Source organism: Leopardus geoffroyi, chromosome B4 (assembly GCF_018350155.1).
Source record: "Leopardus geoffroyi isolate Oge1 chromosome B4, O.geoffroyi_Oge1_pat1.0, whole genome shotgun sequence".
In the NCBI taxonomy this organism is placed as follows: Eukaryota; Metazoa; Chordata; class Mammalia; order Carnivora; family Felidae; genus Leopardus; species Leopardus geoffroyi.
In genome coordinates this window covers 5,427,818-5,440,831 of record NC_059341.1, presented here as the reverse complement: position 1 = coordinate 5,440,831, position 13,014 = coordinate 5,427,818, and the positions used below count along the sequence as shown (strand labels likewise).

The 13,014-nt window shown below is 54.8% G+C and overlaps 1 protein-coding gene across 9 annotated transcripts in view; it reads right to left on the bottom strand.

Moving 5' to 3' along the window:
- Window positions 1-13,014, bottom strand: part of PFKFB3 (6-phosphofructo-2-kinase/fructose-2,6-biphosphatase 3) — a 76,008-nt gene that overhangs the window by 23,533 nt on the left and 39,461 nt on the right. For 4 of the 9 annotated variants that reach the window (XM_045465196.1, XM_045465195.1, XM_045465194.1 and 1 more), the window contains exon 1: window positions 3,153-3,609. The exons of 4 other annotated variants lie outside the window; for them this stretch is intronic. In XM_045465196.1, coding sequence (XP_045321152.1) covers window positions 3,153-3,228 — 76 coding nt within the window. In that variant the 5' untranslated portion in view covers window positions 3,229-3,609. Of the gene's footprint in view, window positions 1-3,152; window positions 3,610-13,014 lie in introns of those variants that run through there. One more of the 9 variants, XM_045465200.1, reaches the window with a different exon arrangement.

Below are 13,014 nucleotides of genomic sequence, written 5' to 3'. Positions count from 1 at the left end.
AACCGAAAAAGCTTTTAAACGATGCAGGATCCCCAGACCCCGCCTACAGGACTTCTAACCTGGCTTGGGCTACCAGTAGGGATTTTCCGTTTCTTTTTTTCCCCCCAAATCCCCCCCCAAATGATTGTCAAGTGCAGCCAGGGCTGGGAATCACTGCTGTAAGCTGTAGTGGCCAGCCGAGGATAAGGTAGGGGTTTCTGGGGAACGTCCCCCTTACCTTAAGTTGGAATACCATCAGAGGCTTTAAGCCCCTATTGAGATAAAGTCTATCCGTAGACAGTATGAAACATATCAGACTGTAACAACAGGTTCCCGGTGGACAAGCCACTGGCCCAAATAAGTAAGGACTTCCCCCCAGGGGCCCCCCCGCTTTTAGTGATGGTAAACAAACAGCATAGCTAGCCAGTCAATAATCTACCTCCTTGTCGATGACTTCCTTGTCAGTAAATCCTGTTACCGGTTTGCTTTTGAAGGAAACAGCAGGTTTTGTAAGAAGCATTTACCACCCTGTGCACATTGCAACAGGGCACCCAACTGATGTGCTTTAGCGCCAGAAAGACAGCCAAACTAACCAACCCAGGGCCTTCCATTGTCGCTCTCCTGTCCTCTGTACATGAATGGTAATGTTCACCACGCCATCTTTTCACGAACAAACCTCAGAGGAGCCTGCTGTCGACTCTCATCTAAGACACCACTTAGAAAGATGGTAACAGGTTCAGAAGGAAGAAAATCCACCCAAGTTTCCAAATACCATTACAGAAGCGGAGGAGGCTGATGGGGGGAGGGGGAGGGTATCAGGAAAGACGCAACAAGAAGAGATACCCTCTCTTCCCCATTCTGATGAGACACAAATGTGGCTACATAACCCGAGAAAGACAGCACAACTGGAAAGAAGGTCATGTAATAAATACCCAGGGCGCAGGCACTCTTGTAAGGAAGAATGTGTCTGAGACTACACCCCAGAACCACACACGGGGATTCCAGCAGTGGGCGGGGACAAGGGACTAAGAGACTTAATCCATCAGCTTTAGCACCCACCCCCCTTGCACACACCAGGGATATCAGGCAAATCTCTTATGTGCGTGTGAGACGTGCAGACTGATGGAGGCTAATGGATGGGTCTCGGGAGCCTGGAAGAAGGAGGCATCATCGCACACTCTCATCTCTGCAACTGCCACGACAGATCGAACGCCAGCCAATCTCAGTGCCGTCCACACCCAACCTCAAGCCCCCACCCTGAACCTCGGGGGACAGACAAATGTGTGCACATGTGAGCACCCATAACTACAAACACCCGTACTTAGGTAGAGAGAACCAAACTAGATTTGTATGACCAACTACAGTTTACCAAGTGCTTCATAAATACTGGTTGCATTCAAAGTCAAAAAGGGCGGGGTCGTCTCTGTGTCTTGCCGTGGCCGCATCTCCCTCATGATTTACGGCACTGCGTTCCCCAGCACCAACAGGGGGTCGCCGTGGTCAGCCCATGTGCAGCAAGCTGTTTAAGAGTGTATCAGAGAGGGCTGGGAGCAAGAAACAGACTGCAAAGCCCCCGCCCGGGGCCACCTTGCAAAGAAACCAGGTGTCCTTCAGGCTACTGTGGCCCCCAGAACCCTCAGGTCCGGCAGAGAGGGGGCAAGGTGGTGGAGGAGCGAGCGGCCCCCAGTGTCGGGAGCACCTTGCTTGGTCTCTGACACAGGATGACCTATGAGCACCCCAGAGCCCGCTCTCCACGGGTCCTGCCTGGGGGTGGGGGGAGGGTTGGTGATTCAGATCTGGGCAAAGCCTGAGGTGGCAAGCTGTCACCATGGCCTTGGTGACCATCCCCCGGAAAACGTGGCAGCAGTGAGGGCCAACAAGCTGCCTGGCACTCAGGAGCCACCGCTGCCTGGAAGCCACCTCGAGGACTTGTTCACGGGATCCCATGTTTACCAATCAGGCACCCTGACCCTGCCTGAAGTAAAATGCCCGCCACTCCACTGCCCCTGTCCACCTGGCAGGCGCCTGGCGGGGAGGGGTGGGGGGTTACCTGGAGGGTGGGTGTCACCTTCTAACCGCAGGGACCACCCTTTCACTAGGTGGCTCTCTCCGTGGCTAGGGACGGGGCCCAAGGTAGAAGGCAAACCTTTCCAAAGCATTTATGGCCGATGACAGAGCAGGAAGGTGGACTGCCAGCAAATTCCAAGCACGGTGGATTGTGTGAGCGCGAGTGTGCGCGCGGGTAGGAAACGCTGCCAAGTGTGTGGTCACTGATCCCCGGACCCTCCCCAAACCCAGGAGCGCAGGCTTGGTGCCAGGCAGCTCTCTTGTCGCCCCTGGAGCGGGAGCTGGTGGGGGGGGGGGGGGTGGCAGGCCGGGAGGGGTGGGGGAGGAAGGAGAGAGAAAATATACTGAAAGAAAAGGAGAGAGCGAGGAGACAGAGGGGAAAGAGGGAGCAGAGAGAAATATAAAGAGAGTGGGTATTAAAAATAGGCCGAAGACAGAAGCAGGAGATTTAAGTACAGAGAAGAAAAAGAAATATAGAAAGCGGGAGAGAGGGGCGACGAAGATCGAGGTGGAGAGGAGGAAGGAGAGCAGAGAGCAGGGGAGGGAGCGACCGGCAGAGGGGGTGGGGAGCGACCGCCGCGTCTCTCGGCCGGACTCGGCCCGGCAGACGCCCGGGAGAGCGGTTCCGGCCGCGGGACGCGCGGCCGTCCGTCGCCAAGCGTCACCGAAGCCGAGGCTTCCCGCCGTGTCCCGCGCGTCCCGCCCCCGGCGGAGGGAGCGGAGGCCGGGGCGCGCTCGGAGTTGCCGAGTTGCCTCTGCGCTCCGGGCGCCGGCCGAGCGGAGCACCGCGGGGCGGGCGGCCCGGGCCACAGCGCCCCCGACGCCGGCCGGGGGAGGCGCAGCGCCCGCGCCCCGGCCCGCGCCGTCCCCGCCCCGCGGCGAAGGCAAGGGGACCCGCCCGCTCCCCCGCGGGGAGGAGCGGGGAGCGCCCGGCCCCGGCCCGCGGGGCCCGCCGTGGAGGGCGGCGCCCGGCCCGGCACCAGCGCGCGGGAGCAGCGGAGCCGGCACCACGGCGGGCCCCGCCGGCGCCCGCCACACAATGGCCCGGCTCTCCGCGCGGCGCGCCGCTCCCCTGCAGCCCGGCCCCCGCGCGAATCTGCACTCACATCTGGGCAGCGAGGGGCGGTGGTCGACGGGGATCCAGATCTTCTGCACTCGGCTCTGAGTCAGCTCCAAGGGCATCTTCACAGCCTAGACTCGGCGGCCGTCCGCCCCCCACCCCCGCGAAGAATTCAGACTTGGGGAGGAGAGCAGCCGGTCGACCCCCGAAACAAAGGGGAAGAGGGGGTGCGTGCGCGGGAGCGCGGCGCGGGAGCTCTCCCGTGCGCTGCTTTTTGGAAACGTGCTTTGTGCTAAATCACGAACGATCGCTCGGGGCGTGAGGCTCCACGAGCGCGGCGAGGGAGGCAGGCGGCTAGGGCTGCACCCGCAGCCGCCGCAGGGCCGGGTTCGTCTACTCGGGAAGCCCTCGGGATGCTCGGAGCGCAGTGACAGCCGCGGTCCCCCTGCGCCAGCTCGAGTCGGACGCCCTCCCCACCCGCTCGCCTCGTCTCCAGCTCTGCTAGGATGCCTCGCGCAGCGCCGGGGCTTTTAAGTCGAGCCCACAGTGAGCCACACGTCAGCCTCGGGGCGGAGACGCATTCTCCGGGTTCCAGCCCTCTTTCACGTCGGGGGGGTGGGGGGAGGGCGACGCGGGGCGGGGTGGGCAAGCCCGGAGGCGGCCTGCTGGCGCCCCCTGCAGGTAGGCACCAGCAGCGCGCCCTGCTCCTACAATCCCTCTGATGACGCCCTGAACTCAGCGGCGGCTAAAAAGTCGCACTCCCTAAACCTCCTCCTACGTCCCCTAAAAACCACGAGCACAGCTTCCCAGAATAACCACCTCAGCTGTGATGGGAGGAAAGGAGCGGCGCCGTCCAGTGTGGTCCGTGGACCCCCGTAGCCGAATCCCTTTGGATGCTGGTAAAAATGCGTTCTACTGGCCCGGCCTCTCTGGGAGTGGGACCCCAATACACTACATTCTTAACACGCACTGCAGGTTAGGCGTAGTCAAGATGATGACCCAGGCTTAGGGCCACAGGCTGGAGAGAGGTTGGGGCGTCAGGGGTGGGGGAATCTCTGCTACCTCGGGGCGGGGGGGGGGGGGAGGATGCCCTATGGGGCATAGGTCTCTGAGTCAAGCCTTGCCAAAACTGCTCCCAGGTACCTGTGAGTCTCACCCACCTATGACCCCTGCCACCTGCGGGGAGGGGACTCCCCCTGGTCCTTCGTCCTCACCCCGTCCACTTTCTTAAATCCCTTAGAAACCCTGGCTTGTGCTGAACATTGCTCCCCCAACACCCAGCCCTGGGACCTGGAACCCCGGGTCCCCCCCCCCCCCCCGCCCCCCGCCCTCCGCCCTCGCTGCTGAGAGGCCCGAGGGGGCTGGGCATCAGGAAGGGACACGAAAGCCCCAGAGGACCAGACGGAGCAGGACAGAGGCACCTTGGTTTCCACAGTCACCATTTATAACATTTTCAGTATACTCTAATCTCTGAGCAGGAAAGTCAAGCTAGAGCCTATTCCGACCTGAATTCATTACCTGACCATAAGCCCCGGAATAACTATCGGGAGGTGGCACTTTGTGCAAACCCCTAAAATTCACATTTCTCTGGACCAGCTTGCAACTCTTCCTCGCCATTTTTTTTTTTTTTTTTTTTTTTTTTGTCTATGTGTGTTTTCTGCTTCCACGGTCTTCGGAGTTTTGCATCAGCTCGTGACGTGGGACAGTCGTGCAGTCAAGCCAGTGGCCACCCTGTGAAGATCCGGGGTGCTTTAGGGGGGACTTACGCCACCCACATGGTGGCATCACATGCATGTGAGTTTAGTGCACGACACAGCAGCACAGAAGCGCTGCCTGCCTTGCAGAGTGCATACCTCACTGTGAGATCGTGCTGTGATTGGAAGGAGGAAGGCGGCGCTCCCTGAAATCCACACTGCAACAGAACAGTCTGCGCAGAGGCTGCCACACGTCGCTCACGTCCCGCATGGCTCGGCTGGACCGCGCCCGCTCCCTGGCGGCAGGCACAGCTGCTCCCGCCCCGCCCGCCAGCCCGCCCCGCCCCGCCCCTCCCGGGCCTCCACCCCTCCCTTCCCAGCACCCCAGCCCGCGCAGGGGCCGGGAGCGCCGAGCGTCGCCCACCGCGCGGGTGTCCCAGACCCCCACTCCGGACACCCCGCCAAGCCAGGGCCTCCCACCTTCTCCGCACCCCAGCCGGTCCAGGGGCCGCGAGTGCCAGACGCAGCCCGCCGCGCGTGCACACCCCCTTCCCCCGCGTCCCGACTGTGTTGCGGGCAACACCCCCCCACACCCCCTCCACCGCCCCCCCTCCCCCCCCCCCCCCCCCCCCCCCCCCCGCCGCTGCCCCAACCCTCTCCGGAGTCCCTGCTCTCCCTCCCTCCGACAGCTTTGCTGACTGTCTGGTTTCGGCGCTTGGGCAGCTGTTCAGAAACCCGAGTGCATTGCATTGGACTTGTTTTTCTGCAGTGGGAGCAAATGCCAGAGATGACACCCTATAACGCCCTAGGGAGAGTCCCACTCCACTCCTGAAACAAGAGTGGGCTGATCCAAAGAGAAAAAACAGCTGCAGGCTAGCACCCGGGCCCTCAGGAAAGTTGCTGGCCGGGGCTCGCTGGGGTCAGGGAGGGGAGCCTGCCGTGTGTGCATGTGAGAGTGGCTTGCACACTTGCACGCCTGCCTCTCCGGGAAGAATGAGTGTCCTTGCGTGCCTGCTACTTTCCCACCGGATGTTTTGCACACACAGGCAGGGCAGGGGACAAGGTGGCATTCTGGCAACCTGTAAGCTGGCAAACAGCTGTGGGTTTCAGCTCAGGGAGAGTGGGGTCCTCGATAGCGGAGGCATATCCCTAATGACCTGACCTAGAAAATGTGTCTGGCAGAGTCCGGTTCTGAGGGCACCAGGCAGACGAAGTTCCCTGGGGATCACTGGCCACCAGACTGCTCACTCTCCCTGCCTGTGTGTCCAGAATGTCTCGGGCTTGTGTGTCCCGTGGTGCAGACCAAAGACTTACATTCTTCCTCATCACCTGCTGCAGCTGATGAGGGGGCAGGCAAAGGGAAGTTCACTTAACCCGGCTAGGCTTCTGACATCTAAGTGCACACAAAGTGGGAAAACCTGGGGTTCAAGGAGGAATTCACACTTGAACATAAAGCAAGGGCTAGGGTTCAGCTAGGACTGGTAAGGGCATTTGCAGCCTTGCTCAAGTGCATTAGGGTGGCATCCTTATGTTTACCCTAATGTACTTGAGGACAAAATTGCTTCACTGCAAAACCGTTTATAAACAACCCCACTGCACCCGAATTCCAAGAAGGTACTAGTTCAGAGTTGAGACATCCTCCTAACTTTTACCCTAGTTCTGCTAATGGCTCCAGCCTCAACCAACTTCCCCTGTCACTAGTCTGGTGATCATGCACACACTCCTTCAGAAAAGGCTGTTGAGGATATAAAAATTTCTCTGTGTGTTACAAACAGGACAGCTCCAGGTACGAGGGGAGATTCCATGGTCCTAGACACAATTAAGGCAAGACGGCACCTTCCAGACTAGTCAGCCCCTTGTTTTGAGTAAAGGGAAGCTTAGAGATTAGAGGGCTTAAGGAACTCGCTCAAAGGTCCGAACCACCAGTTGGGAACTCTTCTCCCCCTCACTTGACGCAGGCATGGGATAGTTCCCCAGAGGGCTTGTGATGGGCACTTGTGATGATTTTCTCCATGACATTCTCTTCCCTCTGTTGGCCAATGTCATCTACCCCTGACCCCCGCTCCCTGATGCTGCTAAACAGCCAGAAGCAACCCCACTTCTGGCCAGCTAGCCAGATTGAAACCTTTAAACCGTGCTATATGTATCCACCCCCTCCCCAGTGAGAGAATGAGAGAACAAGCTGTGGCAGGCTGGGAGCCATCAGAAGTTGTTAATTAGACACGAAGTGTCGTCATTTGCTCCTTTAACAATCCCATGTCTGAGAGAGTGAAGTGAGACACCAAATAAAACATTGGAATAAACCCTTACCTCACCATCCATCCAATAACAAGAGAGAGGGTGATTTTTTTTTTTCATGTTTGTCACTCATACGTGAACATACATGAACGGGAACGGAGACACCAATGCCCACACGATGCTGCATCGGTGTGTTGAAAACCCAACTCAGGGGCGCCTGGGTGGCTCAGTCGGTTGAACGTCCGACTTCAGCTCAGGTCATGATGCCACAGTTTGTGGGTTCAAGCCCCATGTCGGGCTCTGTGCTGACAGCTCAGAGCCTAGAGCCTGCTTCAGATTCTGTGTCTCCCTCTCTCTCTGCCCCTCCCCCACTCATGCTCGCATGCTCTCTCTCTCTCTCTCTCACTCAAAAATAAAAATAAAAACACTCGAAAAAAATTTTAAGTCTTACTTTATGACTTCAAAATAGTTGTGCTTTTTAAAAGCCAGATACTCTGCAATGTAGTTAACAGTATTGTACCAACGTTAATTTCCTGGTTTGGGTATTTCACTAGGTCACAGAAGATGTCACCAATAAAGGAAGCTGGGTGAAAGGTTTGTGGGGCTCTGTGAACTATTTTGTAATTCCTTATATTTCAAAATAAAAAGTTAAAAAAAATGTAAAATCAGTGACAGTTCAGTTCCCTCAAATTCTGAAAAAAGCAAAAAATGCCCAGATTGTGTAGCTCCAGGCATCGAGGGAGAAGAGAACTGGCAGAAAGGGAGTCAAGAACTCTGTGGCAGTTTGCACGCGGTCCTAACATCTTTGCTTCTTGCAAATGACACACATGTACACACAGAAATGTGCATGAATCCCGTACCCGTGGAAAAAATGGAATCAGGCTCAAGCTGTGTTTTAATTTAGGGGGAAATGATTCTATTTCCGGGCTTTGGAGAGATCCTTAGGAGAATATCCACGGGTTTGTAGTCTCTGTCTTTCTTAAAACAAAAGAAGGGAAGGACAGTCACGCAGAGGTCAGTTGAGGGCTCCAAGAGGTCCACCCTGACCCTGGCTTTCCCTGGGGGAAAAGCAGCGCAAAAATAGGCGAGCACTTGAGAAGGTCGCTGCCCGTCCTGGGGTGCCCAGCATTTATTAGACACTCACCGCGGTGACAGTGTGCCAGATGCTCCAAGAGCAGGCTGCCCTGGGATCTCAGTGATCTTGGGTCCAGCCAGGCAAGAGAAGTGGGTGGGCACATAGCTGTCATCATGGTGTTCTGTGCCCAGCGTCACAATGAGTATTGCAGAGAAAAAGCTCCCACGCCCAAGAGCTTGTAACTTTTAAGACCAGAGCGGGGAATATACATGTAGTAGAATAAAAGCAGGGAGCGAAGAGAGAGGTGGAAGGTAAGAGCCGGCCGTGGGTAGGTCCGTCTGCGACAGTGAGAAACGTCTGCGCCTAATGGGGACACGTTCACTGGCAATTTCATGTTCATCTCGGGGTTCTTCAGTTTTTCTCCGAGTTCAAGAGGACACACGAAACAAAATCGACAGCTCTCATTTCTTCTTACACGCAACAAGTATTCACAGACAGCCGCTGCCCCACGGAGTCTAAGGACAAGTAAGATGCGGTCCTTGTCAGAACTATGATTTCACTTCTGAACGTCGCAGGGCCCCCACGGCGTGCGCACACGCACACACACGCTCACTCATTCCTACCTTTTTTTCCTTACAGCTACTGAACCTGAGGTTCAGAAGTATTAAATTACTCGCCTGTGATCACACAGCTAATGAGCCGAGGAATAAAAAAACATGACCATCAACTAGCCTGGTATTCTTTCAACTTTCTCCCAACTCAATCACCTTCCAAGTGAGATTTCCTTCCCAGTAACGATGCCCGCGGTGAAATCTTGAATCTGAGTGGCTTTGACGACGGTCTCAAAATTACTTAGTATTTGGCTATGATGTGGAAGTAAGACAAAGAATCATCAAACAATGCCAGCGCCCCCCCCCCCACCCTGGCCAAGAGTCACACACCTTTGTATTTCCGCAGGCACCCCACCTTTCCATGTAGGATAGGCTCGTGGCCGCCAGCACAGGAGAGTACATTTAGAAAGAAATGACAGTTTTGTGAAATAAAACTGCATCGGCCTTAAAAAAAAATAAAAAAGAGGCAGAGGAGACCTTGGGGTGCTTGTGTACTTCTCCAAGGTTTTAAGAGGTCCTAATTTAGTAAAGGGAAAGAAGAAATACTCCTACATCTACATTATTCAAATTATTAGAGAAATCCAAAATTTCTATTGTTAATAATACATTTTTTTAATGTTTATTTATTTTTGAGAGAGGGAGAGAGACAGAGTGTGAGTGGGGGAGGGACAGAGAGAGAGGGAGACACAGAATCCGAAGCAGGTTCCAGGCTCCGAGCTGTCAGCGCAGAGCCCGATGCTGGGCTCAAACCCACAGACCATGAGATCATGACCTGAACCGAAGTTGGATGCTTAACCGACAGAGCCATGCAGGCGCCCCGATAATACATTTTTTAAATGTTTATTTTTGAGAGAGAGAGAGAGAGAGCACAAGCAGAGGAGGGGCAGAGAGAGAGGGAGAGAGAGAATCCCAAGCAGGCTCCGCATTGTCAGCGCAGAGCCCGATGCAGGGCTCGAACTCAAGAACCGTGAGATCATGACCTGAGCCGAAGTCAGACACTCAGCCAACTGAGCCCCCCCAGGCACCCCATTAATAGCATATTTTTACAGAATGGCTGCTTCATCCAGGTTGTCAATAGCATGACATCTCTATGAGGGCAGCGCTCCCCTAGGGCCTACAATCGTAGTTTACGACTTTCTAGCGGTAAAAGGAAACAGATGAAACTACTATCAGTTGTATGTTTTACTTAACTAAAATCATAGATCCCAAACATTGTCATTTCATCATGTTGTAACAAATTGAGGTGTTTTACATTCCGTGTTTTAGCCTACCTCTGCGACCACCCTTCCAGATACCTAGAGTAAGAACCATCCCAGGAGAGGAAAGAGGAACAAAGGCTCTAAGGAATAGGGAGCTTGATCTGGGGTAGTGCCGGGGCCAGTGGGGCAGGGGGGGGGGGGGGCAGAACCAGGCGGCAGGATACGACCCGCTAGGGCAGGGAGGCCATATCCATGAACACATTCGTGTTCACGGATGTAGCCATCCTGGGTGTCTGGACCAGAGACACGTCCATAGTGAGCTCTCAGCAAACACGGGTTGACCGAATGGAAATGTGTTTGAAGAGTGGCCTCTGGTTGCTGTGCTAAGAACAGGTTATAGCAGGCAGGCAATGATCTTGGGATCATTGGAATAATCATAAGTTTCAAAATCCCTGGTCTGGATTTATAAGGAAGAGGGGGTGAATGAGAGCTTAAGAGACAGGCCCCTGCATGGAGATATGTTTCAGACAACTTGGCTCACAATTCCTCTTCCCTCCCTCCCCCAGATAGTGTTTATCCTTGCAAAACTGAAAGAGGAGGGCAGACCAGAAAGATTTATTCTGGAAAATTCCTCTCAAAGGCTTGAAAACAAGAGGCGGGGGGCAGAGAAAGAGCTGGATGTTGGAACCCGTAACTGAGCTATATGAAGCGGGAAGGGGCCCTCATATCACGAAGAAAGCTATCGTCTGCAGTGAGAATAACTTCATGGATAATTCACTGAGGAACTCATGTCCCGGGCTGTTGAGGCCCTATAAGTGGCCATACCAGTCACCCCCACTTTCTCCTTCCTCTGTTCCACCGTGCACACTAGCCTTCTAATTATCACTCACCTTCTCTCGCAGAGAGAACCACCACTTACCTTCTCTCACAGAGCATTTCCTGGCGAGCTGCCTTGAACGTTCTACCCCAAGCAGCAGTTGTCATCTAATCCTCTTGGAAACGTACCAAGCGGGCAATCTATATTTATATACCACCATCTTGCCAGCTCGGTTTGTGACTCGGTCTCCCAAAGCTGGACTCTCTCTGGATGCGCTGCTAAAACTCAATTCTACAGAGAAGCATCTGAGGACCCGACCCTCGGCCACACAGGCCCACGCAGGCAAAGCCAGCCACCCGAGAGGGCACGGCTGAGGGGCCGGCCCGTTCTCGCCCTCACACCTCCATCTGGCTTCTTTTCATTATAAGCATGGACATATGCCCTAGGACACTCTTGGCTTTGTTCCTTGCCAGAATAGTTTCCCAATGACAGCATTTTATAGACACAAAACAAAGAGAGGTTGAAGAAAACACCCAGAAGGGTAGTGAGACCCGGATAAACTGATGCGACATCTCTGGGGAGACCCATTGTGGGGCAGGGAGAAACCATGGCTGCTATGAACCCCTGATGTCTCCTGTCTAAGGGTCTTCTACGACCCTCATGACACTTTCTCCCACGTCGCAGGTGAAAACTCCCCTCTGCTAAGAAAAAGACCGGGTGACTTCCTGAAGGTGAGAGATGTTGACAGTGTATCACTGGATAAACGAACACAGGTCTGTTGGAGGAGGACATGTTACACATCCCCTGGCGCTGAGGTTGTTTTTGACAGTTCAGGCTGTTTCTTCATCGGTGAGAAAACCATTACTCAGCCATCAGTCATGGTGGGTAAAGAGGGCAGGGATGCCAAGAATAGCGTGCAACCAGCTGGACGGTGACAAAGCCTGCGAAGGAGGCACTCGGCCTGGCAGCTTTCACCGGCCCGTGGCAAGCTCACGACAACACGGCTGTTCGCCAGATGCCCGTGTGCTTTACAGCTTCCAGGGGCACAGCGGTGCCAGCACCCCCCTGATACAGAAGGCTGGACGTGCACCCAGCCGCCCGTCACCCGTGTCTGGGACAGTATACAGGGCCTACCTGGCCCCCGTCTCCCATCCATCCCCCAATGCCAGTCACCTCTTTACGTAAAAAGACAGCGGGCGTACCGGCAGTATTCGCAATAGCCAGAAGTCCAAGCGTCTGTCTGCAGACGACTGGATAAACAAAGCGCAGTCTATCCACAGGGTGGAATATTACTCGGCCATGAAAAGGAGCAGAGTGCTGAAGCACGCTGCGACACAGATGGGCCTTGAAACATCACCGTCACGGTTCGGAACTGTGTTCTCCCAAAACTCGCGTGCTGAGCCCCAAGCCCCCAGTACCTCACCACGTGACTGGATTTGGACACAGGATCTTCAAAGAAGTTAAATGAGGTTAGGGTGGGCCCCAAGCCGACCTGACTAAGTCCTCTGTGAGAAGAGGCAGTTTGGACACACACAGGGACTCCAGAGAAAAGACCATACGGGGACACAGCAAGGCAGCGGCCATCGACAAGCCAAGGAGAGAGGCCTCAGGAAAAACCAAACCTCAGCCTGGACTTCCAGCTTCCAGAACCGTGGGAAAATTAATTTCTGCCGGTTAGGAGTATTTTGTTACGGCCACCAGGGCAAACTAACACAATTACGCTAAAGGGAAGGAAACCAGACACAAAAAGTCATGTACCATATGACTCCACTGACACAGAATCTCCAGAATTGGCAAATCCATAGGCACAGAAGGCAGATGTGTGACTGTCGGGGCAGGGTGGAGGGGAGAAGGGGGAGGGACTGCTTAATGGGGACGGGGCTTCCTTGAGGAGTGATGAAAACATCCTGGAGCCAGACACAGGCGATGGTTGCACCACACTGTGAATGTGCTAAATGCCACTCAACCATGAGCCATAAAACGGTTGGCTCTATATTATGTGACTTTAACTGCTGCCAACCCCATCTATACCGGGCTGCAGGACCTCCCTCTCTGGACCTCAGTGCCTTCATCTGATGGGCCATCTACATGGTCGCTCAGTCTCTCATTCTCCAATGATCCCAACTGTTCTCAATGAAATAGAAACTTGATAGTAATTACTAGACTAGAAACAGCTCAAAGCAGGGACAGTGGTTCATCCCTGTATCAGCGGAACCTACCAAAGCATCGGGCACGTACGAGGTGTTCGATATCTGTGTGTTTGTTGAAGAGTGG